Source organism: Bactrocera dorsalis, chromosome 2 (genome assembly GCF_023373825.1).
Source record: "Bactrocera dorsalis isolate Fly_Bdor chromosome 2, ASM2337382v1, whole genome shotgun sequence".
NCBI classification, from domain to species: domain Eukaryota; kingdom Metazoa; phylum Arthropoda; class Insecta; order Diptera; family Tephritidae; genus Bactrocera; species Bactrocera dorsalis.
Window position 1 is genome coordinate 46,732,777 of NC_064304.1, and position 21,169 is coordinate 46,753,945.

The 21,169-nt window shown below is 37.7% G+C and overlaps 1 protein-coding gene across 1 annotated transcript; it reads left to right on the plus strand.

Moving 5' to 3' along the window:
• The first annotated feature begins 1,062 nt into the window (after positions 1-1,062).
• On the plus strand, positions 1,063-2,039 carry LOC109579498 (uncharacterized). Its single transcript, XM_019990062.3, has one exon. It carries the CDS (start codon positions 1,192-1,194, stop codon positions 1,864-1,866), a length of 675 nt encoding a protein of 224 aa, XP_019845621.2. The 5' UTR covers positions 1,063-1,191; the 3' UTR covers positions 1,867-2,039.
• The last annotated feature ends 19,130 nt before the right edge of the window (positions 2,040-21,169 follow it).

Consider the following 21,169-nt stretch of genomic DNA (forward strand, 5'->3'; position numbering starts at 1 on the left):
GGCTCTCCGACGCTTAATATACTTATACGTAATATACCCTGTTCAAGGTACAAAAAACCGTATTATTTTACACTTATGAAAATCTACATTTAAGTCTCAGAGTTGTTGTAATCCAAGTCTGATGTATAAGTGCCATCGAAGAGTAATGGGAATCAGGTGGAAGTAGGTCTACTGCTCCGAAGCGCAGCAGAATGGGACCATGTCGGATCTTCACTGTGTTTTCGTGGCTGTCCTCTGGTTAAGTTAAAAATCTAACTGTTTGCCAGTAATCAAAGTTGTTTGATAGAACAGAGGTAGAATATTCTCAATACTTTTTTCATGATTGTTTTGCATTTGCGACGTCAAGTCTGAAAGACATAAGTATGTAAGTCTGATGGCTTAATAATAATAATAATGGTCTTATTATATCAGTACATAACAGACATGACGATTTATGGATAAGGCGTAACCAAAGTTGGTATTGAAATCAATATCATAAATACATATTACTAGGACCACATTTTGTGACAAAACATAAAATATGTGTGTAATCTAAAACAACGCAAGTGGGAGAGGACAAAGTTTGGGTGTAATCGAAACCTATTTTCCAACTGTGACATATAGTAGAAATGTTATGTTACCAATCAAATTTTTTTGAAATTGGTCACCTTAACTGTGTGACGCAATTATTTAGCGAGTTATCGAAGTCACGCCCACTTTTTGCAACTTTTCTTCTTACAGATGCCTCTCACTATAATGATTTCCTGTACCATCAAAGGTACTTACAAGTTTCAATTTAAATCTTGTACTTAAGAAAAGACATACATTCACGTGGAATTCATCTTGACTCGTCTTCTTAACCATTTACTGTTACTCACCAATTTTCTTAACCCGTACTTTTGGGTCACAAAAAATAAACATTTCGTTCTTATAACGTATAGCGCTGACTTAGAGGAAAGTATTCGTTGAGAAATTTTCGTAGAAATACAATAAAATTGACAATAACTATTTATTTCTAACTACTCTTAATATGCTTCTTTCATTGCAACACATTTTACTACTATTTACTTCAGGAGAAGACTCCTTTGCAACGATTTGAGCGTTTGACATTTAATTAGAAATTTCAAGTTTAAAATATAAATGTTTGTTTATAAAAAATTTATGTAAATAATAAAACGCTGAAGTAAAATATCCGCGTTGCGGAAAGGCGCAATGGCCGCTGAGGAGGTAAACTCAATTTCCAGCTTTGCTACAGGAACATCTCCTATGATGTACCATAGCTCGACAAGCTTTACCATTCAGCACAGCGTAAATATGCATAATATGACAGCAGGCCTTAAGGTGCACAAGAGGCCGAAGCAAATAATTTTACCTAAAAAAATGTACACCGAACGAGAGAAGCTACGTCAAATGGAGATTTCGGAACCACTGCCCTGCTCAGCGCTCCAAGACCTCCGCCTTCAACAAACAAGGCAAGTCAAAACGAACCGCAATTGGGAAAAGCCAAAATCACCGAAACGGAATACCAACAAAGCGGGATTGCGACCAAATCAACTGACGTTGGGCAGTACACAAGAAGCCCCTCTAGCGGTAAAAGTCTTCGAAGAATGTGTGTTGCCAGAGCTTAAGGCAAACTTACCGCAATCAAAGTCGACTATTGACGGTGTACTTAGCTTTGAGTTGCAACCAAGCGTGGACGGCGCTCAGCGCTCTTACGCCAGTATTTACGAAATACCACCCGCGGCTCAGACTTGGCGGCGCAGCGATTGTTTCAAGGGCCGCAGCAAAGAAGGGTTGTTGAACGAAATCATGAAGGAGATTAATATGCGAAGCGCATCGGCCACTTATATCCTTACAACGCCAGACAACTGCAAACCCATGAAGTAAGAGACGCCGCCGATGGATAATGGAGGCGTCCGGGGTAAAAGCGCATGAGTAATGTAACTGCGAAATGCAAGTACATACTTTCAGCAAAATATGCACACAAAATGAACAGACGTATTTACCGTTGCATTGCATACTTACGAATAAAACGAGAAATACCAAACACCTATTTGTGCATGAGTATTTATTTATTTCTGGTCACTCGATACTTCTTTATCTACATAAAACTACGCATGACCTTTAATATGGACATTTTAATATCTGTACTCGTATGGGTGCCAGACATACCGACACATTCATTTTCATTGGAATTTCATCAAAGACATACGAATATGACGAGTGCTGTAGGCGAATTATGGTAAACTTGATCATATACAATGGTCTGTCAGTCAGTCGTTGCTTTTCATCATGACATTTGTGGCATGCAATAAAGGCAAAAAAAGACGAATGACCAAGTTACTCAAGTGTTCGTGGAAAATTGCATTGACAGATGTGGCATAGGGAATTCTACAAATATTTGAAGGTGTACGTCCAATAATTGAAAAAGGCAAAAGTTCACGCACATGTTTGCATTTATGGTAAGCACCATGGAGATTACAAAACCAGTTGTGAAAATACTAGTTTCCAGCTAAAATTTGTTCATTAAAGTCAAATTAGTCACAAAGCATAATGCTAATAAGAATTAGTTAGGAAGTTGATATGAAAAGTTTAGATGACACTGGACCTACACAAAAAAAATACAAGGTGCATTCCAAAGTAAACAGGACTTAAAAAAAAATCAAAAATGGTTTTTTCGGCCAAATCAATTTATTTTATTCAAAATAGTCTCCTTCTGCTTCAAATTCACGGTCCAAAAGCATGTCGAACGAGTGTTTTAGCTCGTTGGTCGGTATGGCCGCCAGTATGCCGGTACAAGCCTTTTAAATGGCCACTGCGTCTGCATAACGCTTTCCTTTTTCCGGAAAGGAAGAAGTTATACGGTGCCATATCAGGTGAATACGGGGAGTGGTTAATGGTTAAAATGTGATTTTTGGTCAAATAGTCGTCCTTCGAATGTTGGATTCTGAGCAATTTTTGGTCGTCAGTCAATTTTTGTGGAACAAACCGTACACACACCTTTCGTAAGTCCAAATGTTCGGTCAAAATGTGATAAATCGATGTTTTGGAGATGTTCAATTCCATTTCCATGTATTTAAATGATGATTTCGGCTGAGTTGTGATGAATTCACTCACAGTTTCGATGGAATTTCCGGTGATCACAGGTTTTGAATGGCCCACATGTTGATCGTCATTTATGTCCTCACGACCACTTTGAAAACGTTGAAGCCACTCGTGCACTTTGCTACGGGATAGACAATCATCGCCATAAATTTGTTTCATTAATTGAAACGTTTCGGTAAAAGTTCAACCAATTTTCAAAGAAAATGTAATGTTGACTATTTGTTCGAAGCTCATTTTCGCTACTGACACTTAAAACGCAATAACATCACTTCCAATCAATGAAATGTCATGAAATTTTCACTGGACAATCGATAAAAATAGCAGATTCTAACGAACCGGTGGACATATAGAGCGCTAGACTCAAAAAGTCCTGTTTACTTTGGAAACCACCTTGTATTGAAATTAAGAATCTAAAACCAGTAAGAGTATTTCTTTCGAATTGAAAGCTAACGTTTAAACTAGTCTCAATTTAATTTTTCAAATATTTTTTCTTTTTCTCATGATGCTGTATAGTATAATAATTTTGTTTACCTATTGATTGTTTGTATTACCTAAAAGTCATCGAGATAAGAAGTATTTACTTCAATGATCTGGATGACAAAACGAGTAAAATTTCCGGTGAGAGTCCGTCCGTCTGCTTATCCAAGCTGTAAATTTAGTAAAAATTGAGGCATCGTATTCCTTGGTCGGGAGGACGGTGTTATAGATGGGTGTAATCGGACCTTTGTAAAGTGGGTTTTATGAATATATCTCAAAAACCTCTAAGGCTATGTCTGTCAAACTTACTGATGATGATACCTGCCAACACCTCCTTAATCGGTATGAAAATGGATGAAATTGGATAGTACCCACGCCCACTATCCATATAATGTTTTTGTTGAAAACTACTAAATGCGCGATAACTCACTAAGTAAATAAGGATGGGATAGATACTAAGAGTTGAAGAGAAAGCAAGACGCATTTGAGTACGAAAAACTAGAGAGGCCGAAATGCGTGAGTACGAAGAGCTTGACAAGCTGGCCAACAGGGGTGAAGCTCGAAAATTCTACGAAAAGATGCAGCGACTAACAGAAGGGTTTAAGACCGGAGCATACTCTTGTAGAATCCATAGAGGACATCTAGTGACTGATGCTCAGAGCATACTGAAATTATAGAGGGAACACTTCTCCAGCCTGAAAGTGAAAGTATAACACCAGGAGTTGGTGAACCCGGTTCTCCAATCAATGACGAGGGGGCAGACGTTCCATTACCCGACCATGAAAAAGTTCAAATAACAATTAGCCGTCTGAAGAACAAGAAATCGGCGGGGACAGAAGGATTGCCGGCCGAAAAGGAGCATGTATTAGCTTCTTTGTGAAAGGTGGAATATCTTTATTTTCAGTATTGATTGGCATTTCATAATGGAAAGACTTACGCCTAAACAACGTTTACAAATCGTTCACCTTGATTACGAAAATTCACGTTTTCTAAAGAATGTGTTTCGCGCGCTTCGCTAAAACAACGGTCAACATAATCGGCCCATTGAGTGTACTCTTCGTAACACTATCAGCAACTCGGACTAACATATGGAACGACTTGGTGCATTATACGTCGAGATTTTAAATTGAAAGCGTACAAACTTTTGTTCAGCGATGAGGTCCATTTCTGGCTCAATGGGTATGTAAACAAACTAAATTGCCGCATTTGAGACAGAGAGCAACTGAAGAGATTCAAGAGCTGCCATTTCATCCAGAAAAACAACGGTTTGGTGTAGTTTTTAATAATCGCCAAATTTTTTCAAAAACGATGTCGGTGAGAACGGAACCGTCAATGCCGGTCGTTACCGGCCAACAATTGAAAGAGATTATCTTCAAAAAATAAATGCAAAAGGATGTTCTTTCGAATGATAGTAAACATTCCCCATTAAATTAGAATTTTCTCAGTATTTCCTTTAAAATATTTGGGAGCCTTAAAATGGATAACACTGTTGTTGTTGTTGCGGCAGAATTCTGCTGAGTAGACAGTCCTTGGCCGGATAAAAATCCGGGTCCGTTCCGGCTACCTAGACCGAATGGATCTCCCTATATTTAGCAGTGCTTTTGTGTAATTATGGCGACGGGCTGCTTATCATTGTTGTTTCTATGTGTTTTAAGTGCTCGCATGCGTTGTTGCCGTTAAATTTGTTCAACCATTACTGTAAATAACTTAATATAAATACTTATTTGCGAAACCTGTTGAACCTTGACTTCTTGATTTTTTTTTTTACTTTCGCTGGCACTTCAAGCACCAGTATACACACATTAGTATAAATCTCAAAATTAACGGAGTTGCTTTCCAGATCTTCCTTACAGCCTTTTGACACGAACTGCGATTACATGCAAACACACACAAAGCTTTTATAATGCGCTGATTCCAAAGTTTGTTAGAGCTTTAGCTAGAGTTTTTATATTCTGAAAATGGTATATTAAGTTTGCCACGAAGTTTCTTACACACAAAACGAAACGTCGAAGATTCCTTAAAGTATCAGATCTTGTTTTGACAATGTAATCTCCGAAGAAAATGTTCAGATTGGCTTACTATAGCATATAGCTGCCATACACACTGATCGATCAAAATTAAATTCTTGAAAGAAAAACTTGCACCTGTGAAGGGTATTATAGCTTCGGCAGCCAAAGTTAACTTTTTTCCTTGCTCAATATAAATATGTCTATCAGATTGCCCACAAGCTTTTGCTGGGAAATTATGGCTATTAGCTCTGTATCTAGCTCCTATTTGCACCACTTATAAAGTTGTTTTTGTCTCTGTTGTTATAGTTATTGTGGCTGAATGTCGGGTGTTGCCACTGTTGTTCAACTTCTGGAGCAATTTATATTCATTTACACATGACACATTGAGGTCATTTATTCTATGCCGTTGTGGTCTACTACTGTTCATGTTGTTGTTGCTTCTCAACACATTCCCATACACATTCATTTTCACTTGTAGCTCTCCTACCTGAAGGCACACACATTTATGAATATATGCTGTTGTTTCAAAATGAATATGTGCATCTGTTAGGCAAACTCTATGTAAGATATGTATGTGTGCGTAATAATACTGCAGCCGCTGACATGCGCCGCTGCTTCCAACTTTCGCTGATAAATTATGTAACAGTTCACACTGCACAAAGCTTATTCTCATACTAAGGTATGCATGTGTGTTTATGTTGCTGTAATTTGTTGTTGAAAGGTTTTAGAATTTATGAAATTTTATTAGTTATGAAGCACATGGTGTTTTTATATGAATTATGTGCTAAATAGGCGATGGACCTTAAGGTTGCTAAAGGAGAAACACTGGTAATTCTTGGTGAGAAGATGAAAGGGGTCGGTGTTTAAGCATATGAGTGCATAAGCATATGTATTTTTGCAAGTCTATTGATAGAAGAAACATTATAGAGATATTTTTTTTGTTAGCGCTGCTTTATAAAAAAAATAACTATTTATTAAATTAAGTTATGAACACATTTAGGTTTGGAAAAGAGTTGGATGTAAAGTGTTATACGTTTCGAGGTTTCTACCTTTTTTATTGAAAAAACACATAAACTTTAAATTTAATGGGGAATGTTTATTATCATTCGAAAGAACACATTCTTTTGGATTTTACTTTTGAAGCTTATCTCTTCTAAATGTTGTCCGCGGCTACGTCTCAGCTGGTCCATCCGTTGAATCCTATTTTACTTTACATATCCTTACAGGAAAAAGCCTAACGGTGTGATATCACATGATCTTGGTGACCAATCGACTGGACCAAAACATGAAATTATCTGCTCACCGAAGGGTTCTCTCAATAAGCCCATTGATTGATGCGATGTGTGGGAAATGACGCCATCCTGTTGAAACCAAATAGCGCCATAACGTGCGCCATTGACGGTTACGTTCTCAAAGGGCATCATTTTCGAAGAAATGTGGACCGACGATTCCATCGGGCCACAAACACAAAAATATGCTATTGAAAAAATAACCTCTACTTGGATCAGCTTTGTTATATCTCCGGCAGTTATTGGCCCGAAGAAGTTATCCTTACGCTGTACATAGCTATCTGTAAATCAAACTGATCAGTAAGTTTAGTAAAAAATTTACGAAGTCAACTCAAGGGGAAGGTCAAGACGTATAAGGAAATTGGAGGGTATTGGACTGATTCAAAAACAAACCGGTTTTCGCGACAGAAATTATACTCCAATTGACTAAGAAGATTGTTTTCAAATAGACACATTTCTGCCGGATCAGAATCTGGATCCCTTATAGTTACAGATCTAAGGTAGTCAGTGGTTCCAAGCACACGGGAATCAATAATCAAATTACAATTTGAACAGGGTATATTAAATTTGCTACTGATTTTATAACTCCCAGCCCCCGTCCTGCTATATGGTGCAGAGGCATGAACGATGACAACATCTACGCCGAGGGAAGAAGAAGAAGAAGGGTAAGACCTCCAAGACCTGGCTACACTTGGAATCTCCAAAGAAAAAGGAAAAGGGGTTGTTGTATACTCGACTATAATCGTGTAAGCAGTGCCTACGTCCATAAAAAAAAAAGAAAGAAATGATTGAAAGTTAACGCTTGGCCATGCCCTTATGTCTGTTGCTCGTAAGGGTGTTGGAATTTGTCACATGTTCTAAGCTACGCCAGCGTTATTCCCTCTAAACTTAGAAGCAATTTCACCTTTAGCGCTTATCTGTGCGAAGAGGTAAAAGTTGAAAAGACGGTAGTTACGCCTCCTAGGAAATGAGCAGCAGAAGTAGGTAACAATGTGCAAATGGCTGCATTAAATATACACACTCGCATATATATATTTGTATATATAGATACAGTATAAATACATTTATAGTTTGCTTGAGGACATGCTTGTAAATGCATGTGTATGTGCGATGTCATGTAATATGCCGCCTGAATGCAACTTTCTCTCGACATCGCCACTTTTGTTGTCGGGGTTTTTGCTGTTGCCACAGTTGTTGTTATGAAAGTGTCTCTGCTGATTCATATCCTCACTTGTCTTTGCCAACAAAAACTTACGGAATTTGTCATTAGTACAGCGAAGTAACACTTAAAGTTGGTGCAACAGCATTTTGGCAATGCACCGCCCGCCCACATACCCACTACTCTGGGGAAATGCAATTCGCAGAACTTGAGCCTGCCATTCTACAGCGCTAAGCTGATAAATGACACTTTTATATTAACACTTTGTTGCAGGAACGCAGCGGAATGCCGCTGGGAACCACGCCAGCCAGGCATTGTGTCGACACCTCTCCACGTTTCCATCAAGCGCTACGCCGCATAAGAAGTCTCTTGCCGCTTTGTATTGTTGTTGGTGAAAAACTTTTTCACTTTTCCTCATTCCATGCGCATTTGTTGTGCAAAGAAATAAAAACTTTAGTTGTAATGAAATATTTCCACCGCTTGAAAGGAAACTCTCAACACTCTAACGGTGTTATGAGCGTTGTTGGACCGAAATATTAATGTCACATATGCTCCTTTATGTTTTGTAGAATCTATATGTAATTGAAGAGACTTATTCGTTAGATTTTTTCAGTTGTAACTTACTTACACTGTACTCATTTCAATAAATTTTACTGCAACAGAGTCAACATAGAGTAAGGAGCAATAATATCAAAATGTTAAGTAATATTACAAATCAAAACAAACTTACTTTAAGGTTATGGTTCACGTATTAATTTCAATTGACAGTCCTCAGTCCATGACACTCGAGTCCATGGTTCTAAGTTTTCGATGACATTGGATGTTTGCATCTCAGTGTTTAATGTCCGCTTACATCCGTCCGAGTTCGGAATGCACATCAGCGAGTCTTAAAGGCCTAACTTGTGACGATTTATGTAGTGACTAAACGGAATAATGATAAAGATGGCACGTTTTGAATGTTTGATTCGATATCTTCAATTTAATATTTTAAATAATCATAGGTAATTTTTGCAGGAAGTCTTTGAGTGTAGTAATTCTCCGTAGTGCTAAATTGCTTGGAATACTATGAAATTGCACTACTTCATTCAGAACCAAGTCATCAACTGTTTCTTTTACTGCTGGTGGAAGAAACCAGTTGCCTAGTACTCTATATCATAAGCTCATATCATAAGCTTCTACATTTTGCATCCACCCGAAAGAAGCCTCTGTTGACTGAAAAACTTGTGACAAAGTGACTCGCTTGGGCGCATGAGAATATTGATAGAGATTTTGAAAATGTCATTTTTTTTTACTGATGAATGTTCTATATGAGCACGTTCTGTCCTCACGCGAGCCTGGTCAACTTCCACCAATAGGCTTGTTCAGCGGACCGCAGGTATTCGGCACTTTGTATATCTTTACTGACCCGATGCAAATCCTATTGAAAGTGCGTGAGCATATATTAAACAGCAGCTTCGTCAACGAAATTCGTCGGATCTTGAGATCTTTGCCACTAGAATACGCCATCAAATTAGTAGAAAGCATGCCTCCGAGATGCCCGCAATTATCGACGCCGATGGTAACTGGACATATTATTGACCAAATTGCATCATGGTTTGTAATGTGTACAATGTATATAAGTTAAAAAACGTTTAGTTAATTTTAATAAAAAAATATGTTTTCCGGGAGCTATGCTCCTTTATTGAATTCTGTGTAAGAACTGAATTTTACAATTATTTTCGCTTAACTCTAAACCTACGTTTGCCGGTGCAACGGGTATGGAGCTGCTGACGCTGCGCTTCCCACAGGTTGCCACTACACGTGTCGCACTCTTGTTATATAGGGTGATTTTTTAAGAGCTTGATAACTTTTTTTAAAAAAAAAACGCATAAAATTTGCAAAATCTCATCGGTTCTTTATTTGAAACGTTAGATTGGTTCATGACATTTACTTTTTGAAGATAATTTCATTTAAATGTTGACCGCGGCTGCGTCTTAGGTGGTCCATTCGGAAAGTCCAATTTTGGGCAACTTTTTCGAGCATTTCGGCCGGAATAGCCCGAATTTCTTCGGAAATGTTGTCTTCCAAAGCTGGAATAGTTGCTGGCTTATTTCTGTAGACTTTAGACTTGACGTACCCCCACAAAAAATAGTCTAAAGGCGTTAAATCGCATGATCTTGGTGGCCAACTTACGGGTCCATTTCTTGAGATGAATTGTTGTCCGAAGTTTTCCCTCAAAATGGCCATAGAATCGCGAGCTGTGTGGCATGTAGCGCCATCTTGTTGAAACCACATGTCAACCAAGTTCAGTTCTTCCATTTTTGGCAACAAAAAGTTTGTTAGCATCGAACGATAGCGATCGCCATTCACCGTAACGTTGCGTCCAACAGCATCTTTGAAAAAATACGGTCCAATGATTCCACCAGCGTACAAACCACACCAAACAGTGCATTTTTCGGGATGCATGGGCAGTTCTTGAACGGCTTCTGGTTGCTCTTCACCCCAAATGCGGCAATTTTGCTTATTTACGTAGCCATTCAACCAGAAATGAGCCTCATCGCTGAACAAAATTTGTCGATAAACACATTTCGAACCGAACACTGATTTTGGTAATAAAATTCAATGATTTGCAAGCGTTGCTCGTTAGTAAGTCTATTCATGATGAAATGTCAAAGCATACTGAGCATCTTTCTCTTTGACACCATGTCTGAAATCCCACGTGATCTGTCAAATACTAATGCATGAAAATCCTAACCTCAAAAAAATCACCCGTTATTATATTACTTTGTATCATATGATATTAATGCATCATATGATACCTTTCGATTGTATGGGGTGCTAACTTATACATATAAATATGAAAGTTTCATGAAATATTTTTTTTTATAAATTAACACAACCACGCTCTTACTTGACAGACTGTAGATCTTTCTATACGTTCATTAATTGTAACGGCACGGTCATCCAAACGAGATGCAAAATCCATCGAGATCATCTTGGCCTCCATTAACCGTCGTGATTAGCACTGTTTTTACCAATCCACGGTCAATTTTAGTCCATGGTTGAAACTCTTCCTTCATCGACCTTTTTAGGCAAGAAAAAAAGTTCGGGGGCCATATATGGGCTGTAGGTGCTGTCAATACATGCAAAATTAGATTTTCTTGAAATCAAACGAAGATACAAGGTGCGTTCCAAAGTAAACAGGACTTTTTGAATCTAGCGCCCTCTAATGGGTGAATTCATCAAAACTCACCCGAAATCATCATTAAATTACATGGAAATGGAATTGAACATCTCCAAAACGTCTATTTATCTCATTTTGACCGAACATTTGGGCTTACGAAAGGTGTGTGCACGGTTTGTTCCGCAGAAATTGGCTGACTACCAAAAATTTCTCACAATCCAACATTCGAAGGACGATTATTTGACCAAAAATCACATTTTAACCATTAACCACTCCCCGTATTCACCTGATATGGCACCGTGCGACTTCTTCCTTTTCGGAAAACTGCATTTGACCATGAAAAGAAAACGTTATGCAGACGTAGTGGCCATTCAAAAGGCTTGTACTGGCATACTGGGAGTTGTACCAGCCAACGAGCTAAAACACTCGTTCGACATGCTTTTGAACCGTGATTTTGAGTAAAATAAATTTATTTGGCCCAAAAAAAAAAAAAATTGTGCTGTTTTTTTTTAAGTCCTGTTTACTTCGGAACGCTCCTTTTATGCCCCACTTCGACTGATATCAAATCTCATTTTGCTTAATTCATCAATAGTTTTTACGCTGCGAATAGAGTCCATCTTCTATCTCCTGGTGCACTCCCAAATAAAGCAATATCCGCAATTGTTTTCAATAGAAATGGTAGATCGGTTTCTAGGCTGGGACGTTTCACTGAATCTCTCAATCAATATTTTTTTATTTCAGGAATTTCTTGAAAAATATCTTCTGCGTTTTGAATCTTCTTGAGAGAGGCTGGCTGAGCCGGTGTAGAAATTGAACAATGGCTGTGGCACCGCCCACTTTTACGTAAAATAACATATATCAGAACCTGATCGACTAAGTTCAACCAAATTCGCTACGTAACATTCCTCTGATATTTGTATGCTACCGTTCAAATATTGGCGAAATCGGACAGCAATCGCACCTACTGCCCATATAACATAATTTTAAATTCCAATTGACTCCCTCCTTTCTACTGTACAAATCAAGCAATTGACATAATGGGATACAACTTTGAACGAATAATGCATTTAGAGTACATCACTTGTTGATAATACATTGTCTTAATTCAACAAAAACTGTTCAAGCTCCTAGTTACTATAGTTGACTTTTTACCGTAAATATCGGTCAATGTGTGAGATGTACAATTGAAATTCAGGCAGAATCCTTTCCTTAGAATAGTATTTCTTTGTAACAAAAATAGGTTGAATAGGGTAGTTTCCTTAGCTTCCATATGACAAACACAACAATTTTCGAACTTCCGGGTGACTTTATATATAATTGTTCGAATTCCAATTCTCTAGTTGACGTTTTGCACTTTAAGGTATTTAACCGGGGTTGATTCTTGCAAGCTGTAAGAGCATAAAATGTTCAGTTGCTCTTAGCCTTTCCTTACTTGTTTTATTCACAAAATGTGAAAAAGAAGCGTTTTGGTCTCATTTATATATTTACAATATAGTAGTAATTATTTCATCACTTGCCTTGGAAAAAATGTCGTAGATTGGTAACTTCTGTATATTTTGTACTTTCGTAATTGTGGGACATTTGATAAAACTTTAGAACAATTTTTAGTAGGAACGAAACAATAATAACATAGTCGAAACTATAGAAGTATTGCGACCTACAGTCTCCATAGAAATTCAACTGAAATTCAGCACAAAAATCTAAAGTTACGTTATGAAAAACCGTAAAAGGAAACCTTAATCTCTTCAAGAGTTGCATGAAAATCTCTACAATTATAATTTCAATACATTCCTGGTAGTTTTTATTTTTGAAAAGTAGGGGTTAGTACTAAAGCCTTCAAGAGAGAAAGAAACCATAAGGAGATAAACATGCCTTTAGACAAAGCGGTTTTTTCTCAGAAGAGCTGAGCTAAAAGTCTAAGCGTCATCAGGGAACAGATGCAGTCATAAGAAATTGCAAGATGGAGCGTTAACAGCTTTCTCTCTCATGTAAATTGCACGAAAAGCCTTTTAGTGAGATTATTCTACTCTAAATAAATCTCAAACGATGCGAAAGGTCTCAAAATATATATATCCAAGCATTCAAATAAATCCAAATATAAATCATATTGTTTAATGCGGCTGGCAAAGTACATTTGACTTCATGCGCATTTAACCCCTCAAGGAAAATTTCTAAGTAGAATTTTCGAAAGTAAAGTAAGCAGAACCGCCATTCAATTTATGTAAAGGTGACTACTTATTTGGGTATTTAACAAATATATGAAAGTTAAATATGAAAAATGGCACACTTCATTTAAGGGGCATTTGTTTACAGCTTACGGCTTTCTTACTGATTTATAATATTTCCTACGCTATCAGATATCTTTAAAAAACGATTTGCCGCATACACATATTGCAACAAATCATGAAATCATGACAATTATGTGTGCAACCAGTGAATCACAACGCTGCAGGTAAATTGCGAATTGAATTGAATTAACCGAGCCACGAAATCTGCTTTTGAATCTCAGTGAGAGCATCTCGCCGAGTTGTTTCAGCGCTCACTGTGCACTATGATAGACAGACTGCGATAATAAACAAGCCACTCCGGTTAGAAGCGTCACGACAAATGTGCATTTTGTATAAAATAAAAATCATCAACATTGGCCAACGAACCGTGGAAGCAGCTAAGCAGACAAAGTGCGCGCACGCAGCACAACTCGCGAGTGCGGAACGAAACCAGCTGGATGTCAGCGCTGTAGAACTACGAGCTCACAACTAGCCCCAGTAGCCACCGCATCGCCCATTCCCCGTTGTAATCGTAGAGAGCGACACTTTACATGACATTTACAAATTGCACTTTACGCTTAAGAGGATGCTTGGTGCGGCTTACTGAAGCTTGTCCACACGCTGCCACCAAGTGCTACCTACAACCACACTCACTACCGGTAGCTCGAAGCGAACTGCGTTTTTTAGCGCTAGCTCGGCGGCACTCGGACAAAAGCGGGAAGCAAGCGCTAACAGCATGTTGGCATTGCAAGAGGAGGGTAAAAGCGTACTTATACGCTTCATGTGGAGCATTGGGCTTAGCGCGCTGTTCCCCTCAAGCGCATTTTTGACATTGTTGTAGTGGGAACACTTCTGTATTTAGTACCAGCATCCTCTTTGCAACTTTGTACTAGTGTGTGTCTAAGGGAGTAATTGGATGCCGCATGTGCTAGGGGCAGTTTGAGTGCCTAAAGCGCTTAAGCAGCAGAAAAAGATTGACGGCAAATCCATTTACAGTTAAAAAGTTGCGCAAACGGACTGAACGAAGTGAAGCGTTTAAAGCAAATCACCGATAAATTGTATGCCGCCTTTATTTTGCATTTCGCACTCCAGTGTGGCAAGCATAGTGACCGGAAGTGAAGTATGCAAATGTGATTAGCTGTTGAAGCAGTTTATTTCATTTGCATTTTCTCACTTTACGCAACATATATACGTACCACCATAGTTATACTCTCACATAGAGTTTGTAGAGAGTGAGCGCGAATCTTTGATTTCGCGATTTTCGCCGTCTCTGTCAAATAGCCCATAAAATGAATAATTTGATACACTTAGATTCGTTAACTGAAGGTTAGGCAGATATTTTAATCGATTTTGCCATTTTTTCGAAGAATAGGAAAAAGCTTTTAATAAATAATCCTGCAGTTGTACGTTCTGAAGCTGAAAGATTTGTGAACCAGATAAATTATATATTATAAATTTTGACCCGGCCTGATAATAAATAATATTTTCATGAACACGAATATTTACTATCACCTTCAAAATAGGCTCTTTAGCTAATAACGTACAAGCATATCACTCTTAATCCGATTTTCCATACACTTGTTACAAGATGCGATTGGTATAGCCTTCAGTGCCTTCACCGAATGACTGTTTTTCAATTTCCAAAATAGAAAAAAGTGGCGGGAACTGAATCTGTGGCGAATATGGTGTCCAAACGATAAATTTCGTTTCATGTTGGGCTAAAAAGTAAGCTAAAATGTGACCCACAAATCTGGTCGTTTACGAAGAATCCCTTCAAATGGACATCTCAAAATGGCCAATAAGTGTTTCTTGTTGACCGTTTCATCCAGTGGAATGAATGTCCAACTGCGTCATGTTAATCAAAGGAAAGGACGAGTATAACTTTGATTTTTGTTCGACTTTGACGTATCATTCTGAATAGACTCTTCGGGAATAATCTCTTACAGGAAATGGCGGTAGAAATGTAAATGTAAGTTAACCACATATAACACGGGCTGTGCGTGGTAATAAGCCAAAGTAAACAGAACGTAATTATCGAAGAGAGAAGGTTTGTGAGTTTGACAGCTATCTCGCTGGGATTACTACATTTGCTATGGAACATAATTTTTGGCGTTAGTTATTATAGTTTCACACAGAAAGATATTAATAAGAATAAATTGATATTTTGTGGGACCATCTATGTTGCATAGAACAGCAGCAGTGAGCCTTGATTCCACAAATTTTTGGTATGTTTGTGGTAAAATTGAGCTACAAGCTGCTTTAACTGCCTCCCATGCTTTTTTATGTGGAAGCCTTACAAGCAGCTTTTTTTTTTATGACTGCCCACAAATTTTTGATCGGAAGACTGGCGGTTTCATCCAACCACATTTTTGCCATTTTACTTCTATGCTTTGGGTATTTATCAAATGCCATTTCACTGTTAGCATAAGACAGCATGTTTTTTACGTAACCGAGCATGTCCATATTGGCCCCGCGCAAAAGTATAAAAAAGAAGTCATCACCATGATGACTGTTCGACGTCGCTACAGAGTATAATAGTAGTGTTCATATAACGGTTGTATGTATCACCTAAAACTAATTTAGTCAGACATAGGGTTATTTACATATATATAAACTACCACGCCCACCAAACGCCATTAAAGGAAAACCATTAAAGTGCTCTAACTAAGTAATAAATTAAGATATAAATCTCTAATTGAGCGCAGGGGATCGCAGTAGTATGGGGTACCTGTGGGCAAAAATTAAAAAAAAAAGAAGAAACGTTAACTTCGGCTGCACCGAAGTTAATATACCCTTCACAGGTGCATTTCCTTTAGTAACTATGTGTCCAGTTTCTATGAAAGCTATATGCTATAGTAATCCGATCTGAAAAATTTTTTTCGGATATTATATCATTACCTTAAGCAGTAATCCATGCCAAATTTCGTGAAGATACCACGTCAAATGCGAAAGTTTTCCATGCAAACCCTTGATACCGATCGTTCAGTTTGTATGGCAGCTATATGTTATAGTGGTCTGATATCGGCAGTTCCGACAAATGAGCAGCTTCTTGAAGGGAAAATGACATTTGCAAAATTTCAAAACGATATCTTAAAAACTGAGGGACTAGTTCGTATATATACAGACAGACGGACAGAAAGGCCGACAGGCGGACATGGCTAATCGACTCAGCTCGACATACTGATCATTTATATATACACTTTATAGGGTCCCCGACGCTTCCTTCTGTGTGTTACAAACTTAATGATTCCGGCCATAATGTTACAGTTATTGAGAAACGCTATAGAACCATGATTAATAACTTTTTCGTGCCTGAATTGAACCTTTGGTTTGAACATGACAGAGCTACCATCAACTTATTAAAGAAAACTTTTGGTGAGCCCATTGTTTGACATCGTGGGCCTGTGGTGCGCGCTCCAAAATGGTGCGACTTAACACCGCTAACCTGTTTTTTGTAGTGTACTTAAAGATAAGTCCGACACAGTTGTCTAAATTATATTATCATAATGCGGAAGAATAGAGCATAGTAATACTGGTCAGCGCTTTTACGCTGAAAATCGCTGCTAAGCACTCAATTAACTTCCAACTGTAAGCAGAGCAAACCACTTGCAAAAAGTTCTAAACAACTACGAAAACGTAATCCCTTGATAACATTTATCAGTACTTAAGCTTAACGGTGCGCTACACGTCTAGCGCTCAAATTACCATTCTGTCTTTGCTTACATTTGAAGACAATCATACCGTAAGTGGGTACACAAGTTTCGTAGTTCTGCGCTCAATATTACTTTTCAGCTTTTCTTAACTTCCGTTTTAGTTCAATGGGTTTTCCTGCCGTCAGCTACAACAAACAAAAACAGGCGTTCTGCACGCATTCGAGGAACCTTCGTTCATATATATATTATATATTTATGCTTTGCTTTGCAATGCTTTGTTCGGTGTCACGCATTTCCGCTTAATTAAGTTGTCTACTTATTTATAGCATGCTTTTAGGCACTTTCGACTTTTTCGCTACTTTCATGCACATGCTAATACTTTATGGCTCTGTCAAAATATTTATAAATCGTTGTTAAAAGCAGCAGCTTAAGATCATTGAGTGAGTTTGTACGTTCATATGTATGTTAATGTGTTCAAAAGCCTTTGGTTGCTTAAATTCCGAGAAATCCCAGCCATCGATTAAATTATAATAGGAATTTATCATTATGATTATCGCAATAAACGGTGTTCGCATTCACCTTCTCGTCGTTATTTTTGGTTTAAAAGGGTGTTGGAGGCACATAAAGAAGGAACAGCTGCATGTGGCGGAGAAAATGATACATTTTATATTCAGATCATTTTCAATTATTTTCGCGTCGTTTTATTTCACTTTTGTATGTTTTCTCTTGAGCAAAGTTGTTTTGGTAATAAAATTTATTTATTGTTTGAAGCTTCTCAATATTGATTCAATTCATAAGAGGAAAGTTGAAGACATTGATTTAAAAATTCGTACTTTGAATGGATATATTTCATTCATATACGTTAGGATATTCTGTCGTTTACAGTATATTTATGATGAATTAGATAATTAAATTTTATTAATTGCTCCGAAAAGATAGACTAGTGATCCCCGTCGTGATTTACGGATTCGTATGTGCTTCAAAGTTTCACATATATTTTGTATTTGATAAACGAGGAATGCACCGCGACCTTAAGTATATTAAGTGCTACTTAATACTACTACATTGTGATAGAAATAATTTCAGAATAAAGTTCCGTTCCAGGCCAGCTTCCGGTAATGATTTCAGAAGAAAATTCTGCCTGGATTGCTGATTCCAGACAAATCCTATTTTGCTCATATGTGAATATGCCCTTTTTCATTTTATATTACTAATTAAAAAAAACTATGTTTGTAAGAAATACAAACAATTTTGTTAAACAAATTCAATTAAAGTGAAATTTTCAAAATTTTTTTCATAAATTATTATTTCCGAATGAAGAATCATACCCATCTTTCACTTGATCAAAAGTTATCCGTATTTTTCAGTGTTCATGCCGCACTGCTTTCGATCACGTAGCAGAATAGTGCGCTGGGCATAATTCTCTATAAATATCAAACATTTAGTCGAAGAAAAGCACATATTTATTGCTTATATTTGACTGGAGCTCCATTTTCAAGAAGTCTAAAGCTGATGCTGATGATCAGTTCCCTACCCACAAGCCTTGTTCCATCGGTAAATAAGCTCATTACACCTCTCTTCGAGCGAATTCTTCCCTCTTATGTCTCCCTAAAAGGTGGATGGGCAGAGAAACGAGAGTCGGTGCTATGCTCGTCAACTTGGTAACTCAAGTATTTTGCCACCGGTGCTATATGAAGTACGGCATTGGACGCCATTGTAGTTGGTTAGGTCTACCAGAGAGAGACGCCTTTTGGACACTTTAATTTAAACTTTTTGGAATAAAATTTGTTTGGATCGTTCCGGCAATTTCAATCTTGAAGATACACCACGTCCTGGAAGGATTCTTAAAGCCAATTTGCAAGAGATCATGATCTGAAAACGAAAAATATTTGACGAAGATTTAATTTGGTGATTTATTTGTATTTTATTTGACCTAAAAACTGACTAAACTAAATCAATCAGAATAATTTAATGAACTCTTTCACATCAAATAAAGCTTTCAACCTAAGCTTCCACTCTTTAATAACATAATGCAGTTCACAAAGTAATTTTAATCTTCTTGTAGCTGAACTTAGTGATTTCTGAATTGAAATCAGCACAATTCTCCTCAAAGTGAAAGTAAAAAGTGAGATTTGCAAACCGCTGGAAAATGTTTAAATATTTATTCACCAACTTAAGCTTTCACTTTCATATTCAGCAAACCAAGGCTTTGAGGTCAGCAAAACATTTTAAAAGCATGACTATAGAAAGCGGGAACATACTTGTATATATGTGTTTTTGTTGTACATTTGCAACTGCTAAGGACGACGTATTTATATATAACTGTAGCTGCGTTGTGCCACATTTAAAAAATTCAACATTCCTTTTGAAACTTCGGGCTACGAAAGCTTGGTGTAAATATGTAGCACCTGGAATTAGCTCAAGCATAAAATTGCGAATATTCGAAGAAAAATAAAAATAATATTTTACCTCCTCAATGAGCACATGTATGTGCTGGCTCCGTGCTTTCTTTCAGTGTTGTGTTAAATTTCATATACTATATGCAAGCGCAATAAGGCGCCCGTCAGGAAAATGGAGACCTTATATAGGGTGATTTTTTAAGAGCTTGATAACTTTTTTTAAAAAAAAAACGCATAAAATTTGCAAAATCTCATCGGTTCTTTATTTGAAACGTTAGATTGGTTCATGACATTTACTTTTTGAAGATAATTTCATTTAAATGTTGACCGCGGCTGCGTCTTAGGTGGTCCATTCGGAAAGTCCAATTTTGGGCAACTTTTTCGAGCATTTCGGCCGGAATAGCCCGAATTTCTTCGGAAATGTTGTCTTCCAAAGCTGGAATAGTTGCTGGCTTATTTCTGTAGACTTTAGACTTGACGTAGCCCCACAAAAAATAGTCTAAAGGCGTTAAATCGCATGATCTTGGTGGCCAACTTACGGGTCCATTTCTTGAGATGAATTCTTGTCCGAAGTTTTCCCTCAAAATGGCCATAGAATCGCGAGCTGTGTGGCATGTAGCGCCATCTTGTTGAAACCACATGTCAACCAAGTTCAGTTCTTCCATTTTTGGCAACAAAAAGTTTGTTAGCATCGAACGATAGCGATCGCCATTCACCGTAACGTTGCGTCCAACAGCATCTTTGAAAAAATACGGTCCAATGATTCCACCAGCGTACAAACCACACCAAACAGTGCATTTTTCGGGATGCATGGGCAGTTCTTGAACGGCTTCTGGTTGCTCTTCACCCCAAATGCGGCAATTTTGCTTATTTACGTAGCCATTCAACCAGAAATGAGCCTCATCGCTGAACAAAATTTGTCGATAAAAAAGCGGATTTTCTGCCAACTGATTTTGGTAATAAAATTCAATGATTTGCAAGCGTTGCTCGTTAGTAAGTCTATTCATGATGAAATGTCAAAGCATACTGAGCATCTTTCTCTTTGACACCATGTCTGAAATCCCACGTGATCTGTCAAATACTAATGCATGAAAATCCTAACCTCAAAAAAATCACCCGTTATAAGATGACTTATGACTTAAGGGACCAAACAAACTAGCTTACGCTCTATATACATATGTGATTTTACTTAACTTAACTTTTAGTTGAGTTGTTTAGTCGAAGAGACCGAAACCCATGTTAACTTACTTTAATCAGTTTCGATTCCCATGAAAAAAGTACTACGGGTGCATGTGTTCCTACGTTCTAATACTGGATAACTGCGTTTCATGTCAGCTTTGAGAGAGCTAGTCAACTAGTATTGGTATTAACTGATCGTTTCCAAATCGGCGTGCACACGATGAAGATAACAATGGTACATATTATTATTATTGTTTCGAAAAAGAGGAAGCAGATTGTTCTGAACTCTTTCTTGTTGAGCGTCCTGCTTTTAGGAGATCAGGGTCGAATACTCTGGGTCTCACACTTTCAGCTATCTAAATGATCTACAAAACTTGTTGTGTTTGCAAGGTGCTCAAGATGTGGGTACATGGTAAAGTTTTTTTGTCTTCTTAATGAGTACGATTGTATTTATGCTTTTTGGCCATAGTTTTTTGAACCAAATATGGCT